Raw genomic sequence first — 15,403 nt, forward strand, 5'->3', positions numbered from 1 at the left:
AAAGACAGCTTTTATTTTATTAATCATACTTTTCAATTTATTGCAAGGTCATGTATGTTTATATTAAAAAATAAACTATTCCTTGGGAGTGAAAGTCTGAATATGCAGCACTGAGGCTAGAAAATGAAAAGGTTCTATGATTATGAAACTGATAGGCACGGATAATGACTTAATGACATGTTGGTGATTCCACATATTTATTTTACGTCATTCTTCAGTGCTCTTCTGTTTGCTTCCAGACTGAGACTTTACAGACTGTTTTGCAGCCCTCTGAATAAAGTAGGTTCCAAGATGGACGCCTACGAAGGACACGCCGGCTACAAGAAGCCAGTTCTTTCGAATCCAGCTGGTGTTTCTCATCTCTTCTTTCAATATCAAGCTCAGATTCAAAGCTGCTACCTTCTATAAGAAATAAAAATAAGACATTTTAGGGGACTAATTCTAAAATATTTTGTAAACTATATTTGTAACTTATTTTAGTGCTGTTCTTTTTTTAAGGAACTACTAAGGGGCACAAGCCTCCTTAAATGAGAAAGGTTAACCAACCTAGACTTAATATTCCTTTATTCTTCAATGGATCCTCCCTATAAGAAAAAGTGGTTAGGACTAGTGTTGTGGCACAATAGGCTGAGCCACTGTCTGTGATGATAACGTCTCTTATGAGTGCTGGTTTGAGTCTGGCTACTCCATTTCCAACCAGCTCTCTGCTAATGGCCTGGGAAAGCAAGAGAAGACGGCCCAACTACGTGGGCCTCTGCCACCCATAGAAGAGACTCAGATGGAGTTCTGGCAGCTGGCTTCCACTCAGCCTAGCCCTAGCTGGGGACTGAACCAGCAGATAGATCAGTCTCTGTCTCTTCCTCTCTCTGTGACTCTGCCTTATATAGTATATAAAAATAAATATATAAAAATCCATTGATTTTGGAATGTACAAAACAGATAACTTACAGTACAGTTACGTGAATATGACATGCTTTGAGAAAAGAAATCCTATATTATGAGACTTGGAATTTGGTCTTGAGTCTTAAAAACATAGTCCCAAAGGTTTTTAATTCTCTTATATCAAGATTTAATGAATTTTTTATGTGTAACTTTGCTTAGAAACTTCAGATCTGAACATACCCTGCTTGTAAATAATTAGGAAAGTAAGATCACTGTTAGCATTTCTACTGCAGAAACTCACTGGTGTACAATCTGTATTTCGCTAAATCTGCACAACATATTATACCAAACAATAATCCATGTTTTAAATACTTGGCTAAGGCCTAGATTAATTTTCTACAATTTTACTCTATCAGTGATTTTCAATTTTGGAAGTACTGACCAGAAGCCTCCCCAAAATGTTTGTTAATGATAATAAATACAAAAACAAAGGAATATGTTTGATGACAAAGGGAGAATAAGATCTAATTTACAGGCCGGCGCCACAGCTCACTTGGCTAATCCTCTGCCTGTGGCGCCAGCACCCTGGGTTCTAGTCCTGGTTGCTCCTCTTCCGGTCCAGCTCTCTGCTGTGGCCTGGGAGTGCAGTGGAGGATGGCCTGGGTCCTTGGGCCCTGCACCCGCATGGGAGACCAGGAGGAAGCAGCTGGCTCCTGGCTTTGGATTGGTGCAGCGCGCCAGCCGTAGTGGCCATTTGGGGGGGTGAACCAACAGAAGGAAGACCTTTCTCTCTGTTTCTCTCTAACTCTGCCTGTCAAAAAAAAAAAAAAAGAAAAAAAAAGATCTAATTTACAATTCAATCTCACACAGCCTAAACACCTTTTTTTTTTTTTTTTTTTTTTTTACAGGCAGAGTGGACAGTGAGAGAGAGAGACAGAGAGAGAAAGGTCTTCCTTTGCCGTTGGTTCACTCTCCAATGGCCGCCGCTGCAGCCGGCGCACCGCGCTGATCCGATGGCAGGAGCCAGGAGCCAGGTGCTTTTCCTGGTCTCCCATGGGGTGCAGGGCCCAAGCACCTGGGCCATCCTCCACTGCACTCCCTGGCCATAGCAGAGAGCTGGCCTGGAAGAGGGGCAACCGGGACAGAATCTGGCGCCCCGACCGGGACTAGAACCCAGTGTGCCGGTGCCGCAAGGTGGAGGATTAGCCTATTGAGCCACGGCGCCGGCTACCTTACAATCTTTTTATCTATCACATGGACAAACAGAAATACACTTCTGTTTTTCTTACCAATAGTAAATAGTGCACCTTGAGGCATAAAATCCTGACACTATGTTATGTGGGGAGAATAAAAATCTCAGGTAATAGACCTTATTTGTTGAGGCTTGGTGTTTTGAAGGTGAAGGGTTAGCCAATTATTAATTATTTTCAGGAATGTTAACTATGCTGAACTACTTGGAGAGTATTTAGCATAAATAAAACCCCTTTGCCTAAAGTACTTCCTACACTATGGCATTCATAGTAGAGCAGAGTAAAACAGTGATTTGAATATTTGCACAGAAAAGCTAACAAGAATGAGGGAATGTTATGCAAAATATTATTTGGGTTATTGCTTCCAATTTAGTTAAAGGGCTGTAACCATGGCAACTGGGTCCAAAAAAGTAAAGGCGAAAGTGGCCAGTTTCCCCCACTCTCACGTTCCCGCCCTATATCCCCTAAGTGTGATGCTATAGTCACTTTTTTTTTAGCATGATAAAGGGGAAACAAATCTGTTTTTTCTTCAGCTAATAGCTAAGGTACTTAAATATTATTTTAATAGTTACTCCAGATTCTGCAGATCAGTGAAATGCATTTAAATGCAATCTTTAGCAAACCAAATATTATATGGTAATTTGCACATGTTAAAACTAACACACACAATAGACTATAATTAATAAAATTAATTTTTAGTGAAGAAAAAATTCACATAAGAGTGATATCCAGCTTTTCAAAAGTAAAATGCGGGGAACAGTCCAAGCCCTGGCTGCTCTACTTCTGATCCAGTTCCCTGCTAATGCGCTTGGCAAAGCAGCCAGAGGATGGCCCAATTTCTTGGGCCTCTGCACTCACATGGGAGAACTAGAAGAGACTCCTGACCAGCCCAGTTTGGGCCGTTGCAGTCATCTGGGGAACAAACCAGCAGATGGAAGATCTCTCTGTCTCTTCCTCTCTTCAACTCTCTTACAGTAAGGACATCTTTTAGTGAATACGTCCATAGAATGTGAAAGGAAGAAATCATTGAAAGTATTAGTGACTCTGAAATTATTTTTAAGATGCCAAAACTGATTCACTTGTAGTCACACATCTAGACTTCAGCAAAACAAGGTACAAGAAACAAAGATGAGTTGTTTTATAGAATATGTTTGGAAGTGTCAGTTTAGATCTAACGTAAAACTTTTTCTTACTAAACAATGTCACCCACGATTTCAAAAGTTACCATCGGCTGATTGGTCCTGACCATTCCTGGATGTACAGGCTTGGCAGAGGGGTTTTTCTGCACGGATGGATAACTAAAATAACAAAACTTCTATGATTATTGTCTAAATAGATACACTATAAAATATGACTTGAAATAGGTAGAATTTTTGGAAAAAAGGTTGATTGTGGATCTGAGCTAAGACATACACAAGATGAGTTGGGGATGTTTCCTGCTGACACATAAGGATGTCATCAAAGACTACTCAGGTACCATCAGGCCCTGGGAAAGCAGTAGGGGGTGACCCAAATCCTTGGGCCCCTGCACCCACATGGGAGACCTGGAGGAGGCTGCTGGTTCCTGGCTTCCCACTGGCCAGGCTCCGGCAGTTGTGGCCATTTGGGGAGTGAACCAGTGGTTGAAAGACCTTTCTGCTTCTCCCTCTTTCTGTAACAATGTAAACAATGTTAGGAATCAAAAAGGGGGTGGGGGGGCACCTAGAGCATTAAAAGAATGAGATAACTGAAGCGTAACAAGTCCGAAAGTTCATATTGATACCAAAACCAAAAACTATGCTGCTACAGGATTGACTTATTTTAAAAACCAACAAAGTAAAACAGTATCTTGCATTTCCTGCATAAATCATTTTGGGGTACTTGGGCCATCTGCTGCTGCTTTTGCAGTCACATTATCTCAGGGCTGGTTTGGAAGTGGAGCAGCTGGGACTTGAATCAGTGCTCACATGGGATGGTGGCACAGCAGGCGGTGGCTTAACCTGATGTGCTTTAATGTTGGCCCCTCATTATCCCATTTCTATTTTGGGGTATATTTGCAATTCTCCATAATAAAAGTAAAAATTAGGGCCAGATTGTGACATAACAAGTTAAGCTGCCACCTGTGAAGCTGGCATCCCAGTTGGGCACTGGTTCAAGACCCGGATGCTCTACTTCTGACCAGGTTCCTTGCTGATGCACCTGATAAAGCAGCAGAGGATGGCCCAAGTGCTTGGGCCCCTCCACCCATGTGGGGGAGACCCAAATGAAGGTCTTGACTCCTGGCCTCAGCCTGGCACAGTCCAGTTGCTGCAGGCATTTGGGAATGAACCAGTGGATGAAAGATTATCTCTCTCTGTGTCTCTCCCTCTTTGAAACTCTGCCTTTCAAATAAATAAAAAAAAGTCTTTAAAAGCAAAAGCAGAAAATAAGGGACAATGCAGCACATTCTTCTGATGCACTTCAACTATTTGAAATCAGTGTAAATCACAACACTGGTTTAAATGTTTCTGCTAGCCTGAACAGCAGGATTCATCTCTAAAATTTTGGACTACTGGTATGTCAACATTTAAACTTCTCACTATAATTACCTAATATTTCATAGGAGGCCCTTTCTTGTTAAACAATAGCCTTCAATTATATAACTCTATCTTTATTTCAGTGACTCAAGAGTAACAAATTATTTTGTAGTTAATTAGATGCTAAGGGATGAACAGAACTAATTTTATTTGTCTTTGCAAAAACAAAGAATAACTTTTTAAAAAAGATTTGAGAGGTAGAGTTATAGACAGTAGGAGGGAGCAACAAAGAGAAAGGTCCTCTATCCACTGGTCTGCTCCCCAAATGGCTGCAACAACTGGAGCGGGGCTGATCTGAAGCCAGGAACCAGAAGCTTCTTCTGGGTCTCCCATGTGGGTGCAGGGGCCCAAGCACTTTGGCCATTTTCTACTGCTTTCCCAGGCCACAGCAGAGAGCTGGATTGGAAGAGGAGCAGCTGGGACTAGAACCGGCACAGGTGCCGCAGGTGGAGGATTAACCTGTGCACAGCGGCTAATCTGAAAAATAAGCTTTTGCAGGTTTCAGGCTATTTAATGCTATGTAATGGGTTTACAGGGAAGAGTTAACTGCTCCTTTCTACACATTCATGGTCCTGGTGACGCTGCTATCAAAATCATCCTTTTTCTTTTAATCCAAACAGCTACCAGTTAACTTTTTTTTTAAAGACTTATTTAAAAGGCAGTTACAGAGAGGCAGAGAGAGAAAGAGAGAGTCTTCCACCTGCTGATTCACTCCCCAAATGGCCACAATGTCCAGAGCTGGGCGGATCTGAGGCCAGGAGTCAGGAGCTTCTTCTGAGCCCTCCACACGGGTGCAGGGGCCCAAGGACTTGGGCCATCTTCTACGGCTTTCCCAGGTCATAGCAGAGAGCTGGGTCAGAAGTGGAGCAGCCAGGACTTGAACTGGCACCCATATGGGATGCTGACACTGCAGGCAGCAGGCAGCTTTATCCACTACGCATGCCACAGTGCTGGCCCCTAGTTAACTTTCAAAGGTTTGTGTGAACCCAACTTTTCTAGAAGCAGCGCACAATAATATTTTGTCAGGGGTCCTAATAGAACAGGTAACTTGCAAATTAAGGCCGTTCCTTGAGAAGATCTAGTTTCCCTTTACTGACCAGAGTAAGCGGAACTTACCTGAAGATGGCAAGTTTGCTATTTCCCTTGGGGTGGGCCCTTCGGCAGACTCGCAAGGGCCAGACTGTCTGGCTCAGGAATGTTGTCCTTGTTAGGTACTTGGAAAATGGGGCTACTTTTGATTCTGTGCCACCCCAAATGGATGAGCCCAACTAGAGGTACCATAACCACCAGAACTTTGTAGTCTCTCCAGAATTTCTGCAAGTTCATAGTCTTTCAGCATCAGTGCACCTAAGAGAAGGCTACAGTTAAAGGAGGAAAAAAAAAACAACCCAAAACAAACTCTTGTCTCACCTCACATCTACAAGTATAAACCACTACAAATAGCACACTACACTTTCAACAATTATAAAGGAACTGCAGTATCTGCTGGGAGAGCGAGATCAATCTTTGGGGACACTTATGCATGCAGTGTTCTTTATCTTGCTTATTTTACTCTCTGAAGCATAATGAAGTTAGAACTTTTCTTTAAGGTTACATTTAGTTACGGCTTTAACAGAAGAATTAAATGTTAGTCCTTAAATATATTTGCAACAATACAAGGTTCTGTACTTGGATAGTGATGGTCCTTCAACTGAGATGACAAGTCAACCATGGCCTCAAACTGCAGCAAGACTTTTGGCTTGGGTGCTATGAATTAGAGTGAATTATGCTATTCCCACATGCCTGTGCTGCATTACTAATTTTACAGTGTTTGTCCCCAATCACTAGTACCCCTCTCCTACATTGTTACTGTTACTGTCAAGACAGCTTTTGCGGATAAATTGAGGCCAGAAAGTTACCTAGATTTACAAACCTAGGTAGTGCTGAAAATAGATTTTTGTCTCCTGTCTCTGATTTGGAAAATACGGAATGAGTCCAAGTAAGGCTGTGTTCTGCTGATCTGTTGGGCCTGGAACTCAAATGTGTACAACCCCTAAAGCCTCCTTATACTTTCTTATTTAAGGGGCACTTACTAGATTTAATGATTAGCTTACAGATTTGTACTGATATGAACCACCTGCTCCTAAGTTGCTTTATGAGCACAGCAGGGTACAGACTGTTGTACCATCTACAGGACTTGCTAAGCATTTGATTCCACTGCATCTTTGCATTTTAGTACGATAGAATCTCCTAAATTTTTGTAATTTTATGTAAATGCCATTAGAAAAACATTTAAACAGAATTCTTGCTTATTTCCTTCCCTGTAAGTGAAGATTAACATTCAGTAGTAATGGACTAACTGGCCTGCACTGTTTTGTAATGTATGCCTAGGTACGAAATTATTCCAAGCATTAGAAATCATTCCGGCCCATGGTCTAAATTCACAAGCTACAAGGACGTGGCTGTTATATTCTAATAAATACTTCTGAGTTTATGCTTATAGTTTATATATGATGTCTTCAAGATTATTCAAAGAAATAGTTTTTTTTAAACAATTAACTCACTTGGGAATACAGACATGAGATCAAATTTGGGAAACAAACTTAAGCTAAACAGAGTTTACTTTGAGATGGTCCCTCTCTCAAAACACTTGGCAAATCACTGCAAGCGGTATGAAACAATCTTATGAACACCGATGATTCCTGAGTCTGAAACAAAAATTTCTTGAGAATGTGTTCAAAATGTGCAAGTTAATGAGCAATACTGGCTAATTGCTAAGTTAGTGCTTGCTGTCCATTCACTGAACTTTTCAAATCTGGAGTAAAACAGCAACAAAAATGACAGACTTTTCCCCTTAGGTGTAACTGCCACTGTCCTTATCTTTCCTGAATGTTCTTTCAGCACATTCCTTAAAAAACAAACAAACAAACAAAAAACTCCTTTAGAAAGGTGGGAGAAATTGAGATGAAATGAAATTAGTAAATATTTGATCAAGTAAAATAGTAGGTATTTACAGTTTTATTTGCTGATGTGCCTTTCATTAAGTTTAGAAAAAATTTAGGGGTACTATTAACATACTTATGCCTCCTTGGGATCCTACAAAAACATATATTTTGCACTATTCAAAAGGTTTTCTGTTTTTCATCTTCATCTTTTTTTAAAAAAATATTTATTTATTTGAAAGAGTTACAGAGAGAGAGAGAGAGAGAGAGAGAGAGAGACGGAGGGAGGTCATCCATCTGCTGGTTCACTCCCCAATTGGCTGCAATGGCTGGAGCTGCACCCATCTGAAGCCAGGAGCTTCTTTCGGGTCTCCTACATGGATGCAGGGGCCCAAGGACTTGGGCCATCTTCTACTGCTTTCCCAGTCCATAACAGAGAGCTGGATCAGAAGTGGAGCAGCCAGGACTTGAACAGGCACCCATATGGGATGCTGGTGCAGCAGGCGGTGGCTTTACTCGCTACACCACAGTGCCAGCCCCTTGTTTTGTTTTCCCAGCAATTTCATGAGGCTACTTTGTAAGCAAGAAAACAAGACATGACTGATTCTAAGATTATTAACAGTTAATTCTGGTACTCTATTTGAAATTTTGGAGTCTTTAAAGTCTCAACATGGGCAGGTATTTAGCCCAGAGGCTAAGACACTCATGTCCAAACATTGGACAGATATCTTGGGTTTGATACCTGGTTCTGGTTCTGAATCCAGCTTCCTGGGAAATAGTGGTGATGGCTCAAGTAAGTGGGTTCCTGCCACCCATGTGGATGGAATACCTGGACTGAGTGTTCAGCTCCTGACTTCTGCTTGGCCATGGCAGGCACTTGGGGAGTGAACCAGCGGGTACGAGTTCACTCTTGTGCGTGCTCTGTCTCTCAAATAAGTAAATAACAAACAAGCCAACCCCCTTTCACCAGTATTCTATCAGGAATTTTTAAAAGTTAACAATTAGTGCACAGCGTGGGCAGTACAATCACAAGTTCAAGGTGAGTCATGAGGATCAGGAGAACACTCAGAGTGCACACAGCACACTCACAGGCGTCACCGAGGCCACCTGACCTAGCGCATCCTGACTGGCATGTTCTGGTCTCACGTCAGGTATACGCCAGGTAAACCATGCTCCTGTGCCACTCTGCACAGAGTTAGAAGGCAGAGTTTACATCTTCCAAACCCACATCTGCTACCTACTGATCGGTGAGATGAGCCATTAGCTAGGCTTACTTCAGCTGTTTTCTTTAGCTTGGTTCTCAATATAGAACCAAAGACAAGAGGTTTATGAATGAACAAAAGGGGGAAAAGTTTGCTTTACCTCGACCTCATTACAAATACTGTAATCTTCCTGGGTAGCTATAAAGGCCAAGAAAGGAAAACTCAGACCACAGACACTCCTGAACATTAAGGCACTGCGTATCCAGGACAGCAACTTTCCGTCACCCCTCAACTGGGCGCTGCAGAGATTACTATCTTTCCAATTTCTGCCACCAAGGCCTCTGAGAGGCTTTCTGCAATTTGTTACAGTCCAAGCTAGGTTTCCCTGTGACAGGACTGGACAGTAAGGTGAAGGGCCAAAAGGCAATTATGATGCCCAGAAAAACCCAAACAGCTGGGCTGTAGCTCCCAGAGTACTCTTGCTACACAGCAGAGTGTCAATTAAAACCACTGAGTTTTGTTACTGCCAACCACAGAATTAGGCCTAAATTAGGAAACACTGGATAAGAAGTTCTCCTTTTGCCCACTGGCTGTGCTGGGCGCCATCTGCTGTACTTTTGGAAACAGTATAACGGAGATTCTTTTTTAAGTCTTCATTGCTGCTAGGTGTAAAGTATTTGAAAAAAAAAAAAAAAATAGCAGTTTCTAAAAATGTCCCTGAATGTAACTTAATCACAAAATAGAACAGCAGACAAAATGTTAAACAATGAGCTCTTTGGATTATTTGCTGAAATTTGCTGGAATTATGTAACATTTTTTCTTTTGCAATGACAACATTGATTTTAGACATCTGTAAATTCTTCACTCCAGAATTCCAATCACTGATGTGAAAAAAGCTCTTTTTACCTTCAATTTTTAATATAATAGCTTGGCTTTTGGCTTTTTCTTTTTTGGTAGACATTGCCCTCATGCCTATCCAACTGACAGGCACGGTAGAGAGAACAGTAATTTTCCCTTCTTTTTCTTTTCTAACTGTATCACCCAAAATAACAGGCAATTTTGCAGGATTTCTCCAGTCTTGTAAAAACAGATACACACCTATTGTCAACCACTAGATCCCACCTGAGTTCTAAAACTTGCATTCTCCAAAATCCTGCCATCTTGTCTACCCCACCACTCAAGGTCAGCTTGCCCTACAGTGAGTGGCAGGACTGTGGACAGCACAAGTCAGGAGTGGATCTGTAGTCACAGAATCCATGTAGGAACTCCATGGTCTTTGCCCTCTGCTTGTTGCTGTAGATTCAGTGCATTTAAAAACAAAAATAAAAACTGCCCTTAAAACATCACAAGTTGGGGTCAGTGCTGTGGCACAGTGGGTTAAAGCCCTGGCCTGCAATGCCAATGTCCCCTATGGGCGGCTGTTTGAGTCCTGGCTGCTGGATTTCCAATCCAGCTCTCTGCTGTGGCCTGGGAAAGCAGTGGAAGATGGCCCAAGTTCCTGGGCCCCTGCACTGGCATGGGAAGCCTGGAGGAAGCTCCTGGCTCCTGGGTTTGGATCAGCTCAGCTCTGGCCCGTTGCAGTCACTTGGGGAGTGGACCAGCAGATAGAAGACCTTTCTCTCTGGCTCTACCTCTCTCTGTATCTTTCAAATAAATAAAATAAATCCTTAAAAAAAATCACAAGTCTTACACTGTAGGCGTCCAAGAAATGAAGTGACACATTAGCAACTGATGAGAAGTGTCAAGAAGCCTACCGGCAGGCCATGGCGCATCAGAAAGGCGGCAGTGGTTTATACAGTGGTCTGAGAATTCCTGCACTGCTCTATGCCTGGCTGTCATTTGATGATGGGGATGGTGAGGATGCAGAAGGGATGACAGCCTGCAGACAGCCAGACTGTTCCAGATTAAACATCCAGCTGACTGGGTCCTTAGTGCTACAGCAGTGACTTTGATCTTGGTCTGCTCTCAATTATTAAAGGGCCAGTTTCTGTCCTTCACTCTGTGTGTGTGTTTTACAGATTTATTTATTTGAAAGTCACAGTTACAGAGAGATCTTCCATCCTCTGATTCACTCCCCAAATGGACGCAATGGCTAAGGCTGGGCCAGGCAGAAGCCAGGAGCCAGGAACTCCATTTGGGTCTCCCATATGGGTGGCAGGGGCTTAAGCACTGGGGTCATGATCAATTGCTTTCCCAGGCACATTAGCAGTTGGACTGGAAGTAGAGCAGCCAGGACTCAAATCAGCACTTATATTGGATGCTGGTGTCGCAGGCGGCAGGCAGCTTAACTTGCTGTGCCATAATGCCGGCCTCCCATTGTTTTTATGATTGTATTTTATTCCCTACCTTTGTTTCTGGAGATAACTGTAGCTACTTCAGTATTCAACTTCCTGTCTTCATCCATCCATCTCAGCTTTCATCTTACCTTGCTTCCCTGTCTCCGCTACCTGTGCTCTAGTCCCACTTTCCTATGTCTTCTGGGTTCTAACTTCACTATCCCATCTCAAACATTCTCTCTTACTTTCCGTCACCCCTCAACTGGGCGCTGCAGAGATTACTATCTTATCCTTCTCTGCATAACCATGATCACTCTATTCTATTGAAAAGAACCAAAACCAAACTCCTAAAGGCAACTCCCTTTCAGGTACTATACAACCCAATTCCTTTCTAGTCACTTCCCATTCTCTTTTTAAGCCCATGTAATGTTTTCGCTCCATCCTCCAGGGCACCTGCTCTGACTATAAAGCTCACCAGTCCTCAATCCTTGAGCTCTGAAGCTTTCTGCCGTGTTCTTAAGACTCCAAGGACTCGGGGCTCTATACCAATCCTTTTTGGTCTCCTTTAATGGCCCATCAGTTTCTACCCACCTGTTTGTCCGCATTCGGGATCTGTCACTGGTCGTTTTCTCCCATATTCTGCTTCCCTGGGTGGTCTAATTCATACCCAATGTGTCTACTATAATTATCCACTGAAGCCTCTCACACCTTTGGCTCAGACCCACATATCCAACTGCTACAGTTCACCATTACCTAGCTGTTCCCACAAAAAGTCCAAACTCATCTTACATAAAAAAAAGAATCCTTTTACTCCTAAACTGCTGTTCTACCTCCAGATCCTTTTTTTTTAGATATTTATTTACTTGAGAGGCAGAGGGAGATCTTCCATCCTCTGGATCACTCCCCAAATGGCTGCAACAGTGATCAGGGCTGTGCCAATCTTTAGCCAGGAATTTCTTCTGAGTCTTCCATGTGGGTGCAGGGCTCAAGTACTTGGGCCATCTTCCACTGCTTTCCCAGACCATAGAATTGGATCAGAAGAGGAGCAGCTGGGACTCAAACCAGAGCCCAAAAGGGAGTCTGGTGCTGCAGGTGGATGCTTAACCCATTACACCTCAGCACCAGCCCCTACCTCCATTTCCTTCCTTAGTTAAAATAAATAAATAAATAAATAAATAAATAAATAAATAAAAGCCTTGTCTGCCATGCTATTCTATTGAGAAATCTGGATTGGGTGGACTCACGCGCCTGAAGTCGGCACCACATCCAGCTATCTGGCATGAGCACTCCTTTTATATAACCTGTCTCTGTGATCACAATCAGGCCCCTGACCCCTCACACAACCTTGCTTCTCAAAGTGTGGTCCCCTCAGCAGCAGCACTAACAGCACCTGGGCTCCTCTCCGCCCTTGACCTACTTAATCAGAAACTTCAGGGCGGTGTCCAGTGATCTGTTTCTCTAGGGAATTCCACACACCCCTCAGTTTTCCAGTATACACCAGAAAACCTGTTAGGTGACTTCTACAAGAGCTCTAACTCTTCCCTAGGTAACTCTGAGACTAAATTAGAGAACCAGCACTCCAGTCTACACCACAAAAATCCATTTTCTACACCATTCTTTACACTCTTCATGTAGCTCTCTTACAAAACCCTCAAATCTGCTTGTGTCCCTGCTTTGCTTAGAAGCCTTCAGTGACATATTTAAGTAGAGCCTAAAATTTGAATTAGTAAAATTAAAACTCACTAAGATCTAGTTCTTGCCTACTAGTTTTCAGAAAAAAGCACAGCAACTCACTTTAAGAATGCATTGTCAGGGCTGGTGCCGGGGCTCAATAGGCTAATCCTCCGCCTTGCGGCACTGGCACACCGGGTTCTAGTCCCGGTTGCCCCTCTTCCAGGCCAGCTCTCTGCTGTGGCCAGGGAGTGCAGTGGAGGATGGCCCAAGTGCTTGGACCCTACACCCGCATGGGAGACCAGGAGAAGCACCTGGCTCCTGGCTTCGGATCAGCATGGTGTGCCGGCAGCGGCGGCCATTGGAGGGTGAACCAATGGCAAAGGGAGACCTTTCTCTCTGTCTCTCTCACTGTCCACTCTGCCTGTAAAAAATAAATAAATAAATAAAGCATTGTCAGGCTGGCACTGTAGCGCAGTGAGTTAAGCAGTGCCTGCATCCCATATTGGTGCCAGTTTGAGTGCCGGCTGCCCCATTTTCCATCCAGCTCCTGCTAGCGTGCCTGGAAAAGCAGCGGAGGATGGCCAAGTGTTCGGGCCCCTGAAACCCCTGTGAGAGACCCGGAAGAAGCTCCTGTCTTCGGCCTGGCCCAGCCTCTTTGGCCTGGCCCAGCCCCTGCGGCCATTTGGGGAGTGAACTGGCTGATGGAAGATCTCTGTCTCTCCTCTCTCTTTCAAATAAATAGATAAATAAATAAATTTTAAAAAAATGCTGTATCACATAGTGAGTGAGGGGATGAGATATGTGGAACTACACGGCCTGGACTTTGAATCTCCACCTACCCATTTTACAACTGGCTGTGCAGCCTGGGATGAGTCACTTAATCTCACTAAATGTCCATTTCATCTATAAATTAGCATGATGATGACTTCCTCAGGTTGTTGGGCAGCTGACACAACATCTGGCACGTAGCCTAGACTCAGCAAAGGTTAGCTATAACTGAGTTTATTTCTTAAAGAAAAGGTGCTGCTGGAATTAACCTGGAATTTAGCAAGGACAGGATTGGAGCAGATGCCCAGGCTAAGGGAAGAGATCCCTAAAAAGCAGGGTCTTTCTCTGGGCTGTTTCAGTGAGTTAGGAGTAAACATACTCAGATTTTAAGCAAAGAGGTTCTGGGGACTTTGTGATGGTATTTTGATTGGGGTAGAGTGAATCTGTAATCAGATTCTAGGGCTTGCTAAGATTCAAGCTCCTTAGGTGAGAGCCACCAAAACTGAAGGAAATGGGAAAATCTAAAACACTCAGAGCAACGCAGCAAAGGCAGTGGGAATGATCTCACGTCTGTTTCTTGGAAAATAGTTAAGACAGTAGAGTTGTCAAGTGATGAAGCGTGAGTACAACTGGGACTTAGTCTGCACTTCCAGAAACACTGCTGGCTACTTAAGGGCAAAGGCTTTGAGTTAACAGTGGGAATCAGATTCCGACCACCATCACAAACACTTCTCTCCTGCCTCAGTTCTGTAATCTGTAAGCTGGGGCCACATTATGAGGATTACTATATACATTCACAGTTTAGTACTATGCCTAGAAAGTGGGAAGTAGTGAAAACATGGCAGCTATAGTTAGTATTGGAAATGTATTATCTTAAATCCAAATCATATGCAACAATAGGCAGCTCTGGAGACTCCTGCTGATAAAAGCAATTATATGTTAGCATCTAATGTTTTGACTAACATTTGGTTGCAATTAACAAAACTAAGAAACACCATAAAGTTAGATGCAAATGCAGTCACACCTCCAGTGCTTACATCATTTAGGGCTTACTTTTCAGTTTAAATATATGCAAGATAATATTCAAATGTTCACCTAGTGTCTGCTTGCAAGACTAGTAGGCTCAGGGGACCAAGATGAGGATGGCCTGATTCATGTCTCTTGACCACTGTTGGATCCAATCAAGCAGTATTGCAGACACACACTTCTACAGTCATGTGTCAGTTAACAGGAAACGTCCTGTGTTTTGGTGGTTGCCATTGTATGAACGTCACAGAGTGCACGTGCACAAACCTAGATGGTGCAGGTCAACCGCCTGACACGGCGACTTGATCCAGTGATGGCAAGTGGAAAACATCTCCGAGGCTGCTACTGACGTTAACAAAGCACAAGTTTCTTGTTCTTTTTTGTTACTTGAAAGAGTACACTCAAAAATAATGATAAAAAGTATGGTATGTGGGCTGGTGCTGTATGTGCCTCGGTTCCAGCCCTGGCTGCTCCACTTCTGATCCAGCTTCCTGCTAATATGCCTGGGAAAGCAGCCGAACATCGCTTTCTTTCAAACTTTTTTTCTTAAAGTAAACACATAGAGTAACACAGTCGCTTATCATCAAGCATTAAGTACCATACATGTTAGCATGTGCTATACTCCTGTATGACAGCGGCCCCATCACTAGTTTTCTGGAGTCCCTTCTCTATAATCTTGTGGGACCACCGCTGTGTACGCAGCCAGGTGACCCACGTGCCTTTGTGCAGCAGGCACGTGACCATGCGTATTACTGGAAAACCTGATGGTCTTATGAATGAATGGATCTGCCACACCAAGAGTCTCTGAAACCACAACAGGAGCTGGACCCGGTCCCAGCTTGGGGGGAG

The 15,403-nt window shown here is 43.3% G+C and overlaps 3 protein-coding genes across 4 annotated transcripts in view; 1 reads left to right on the forward strand and 2 right to left on the reverse strand.

The window, feature by feature from the left end:
- Positions 1 to 15,403, forward strand: part of SLX4IP (SLX4 interacting protein) — a 262,836-nt gene that overhangs the window by 52,804 nt on the left and 194,629 nt on the right. The window lies entirely within an intron of this gene.
- On the reverse strand, positions 10 to 360 carry LOC138844201 (uncharacterized). Its single transcript, XM_070051435.2, has one exon. It carries the CDS (start codon positions 358 to 360, stop codon positions 208 to 210), a length of 153 nt encoding a protein of 50 aa, XP_069907536.1. The 3' UTR covers positions 10 to 207.
- LOC100339806 (MKKS centrosomal shuttling protein) lies at positions 181 to 6,013 on the reverse strand. 2 transcript variants are annotated; one of them, XM_051845379.3, is made up of 2 exons: positions 5,804 to 6,013; positions 181 to 402 (listed from the first exon to the last, which is right to left on the reverse strand). In XM_051845379.3, the coding sequence occupies exon 1, from the start codon at positions 6,011 to 6,013 to the stop codon at positions 5,822 to 5,824; it is 192 nt and encodes a 63-aa protein (XP_051701339.1). In that variant the 3' UTR covers positions 181 to 402; positions 5,804 to 5,821. The 2 variants fall into 2 exon arrangements, with proteins under 2 accessions (XP_051701339.1, XP_089163453.1); XM_089307327.1 differs by having other exon boundaries at positions 367 to 3,116.

The sequence above is a fragment of the Oryctolagus cuniculus genome, chromosome 11 (assembly GCF_051225735.1).
Source record: "Oryctolagus cuniculus isolate XC-2025 breed Fujian yellow rabbit chromosome 11, ASM5122573v1, whole genome shotgun sequence".
Taxonomy (NCBI): domain Eukaryota; kingdom Metazoa; phylum Chordata; class Mammalia; order Lagomorpha; family Leporidae; genus Oryctolagus; species Oryctolagus cuniculus.

Coding starts and splice junctions, on each gene's coding strand:
- LOC100339806 (XM_051845379.3), bottom strand. CDS start 6,013: ATGAACTTGCAGAAATTCTGGAGAGACTACAAAGTTCTGGTGGTTATG.
- LOC138844201 (XM_070051435.2), bottom strand. CDS start 360: ATGAGAAACACCAGCTGGATTCGAAAGAACTGGCTTCTTGTAGCCGGC.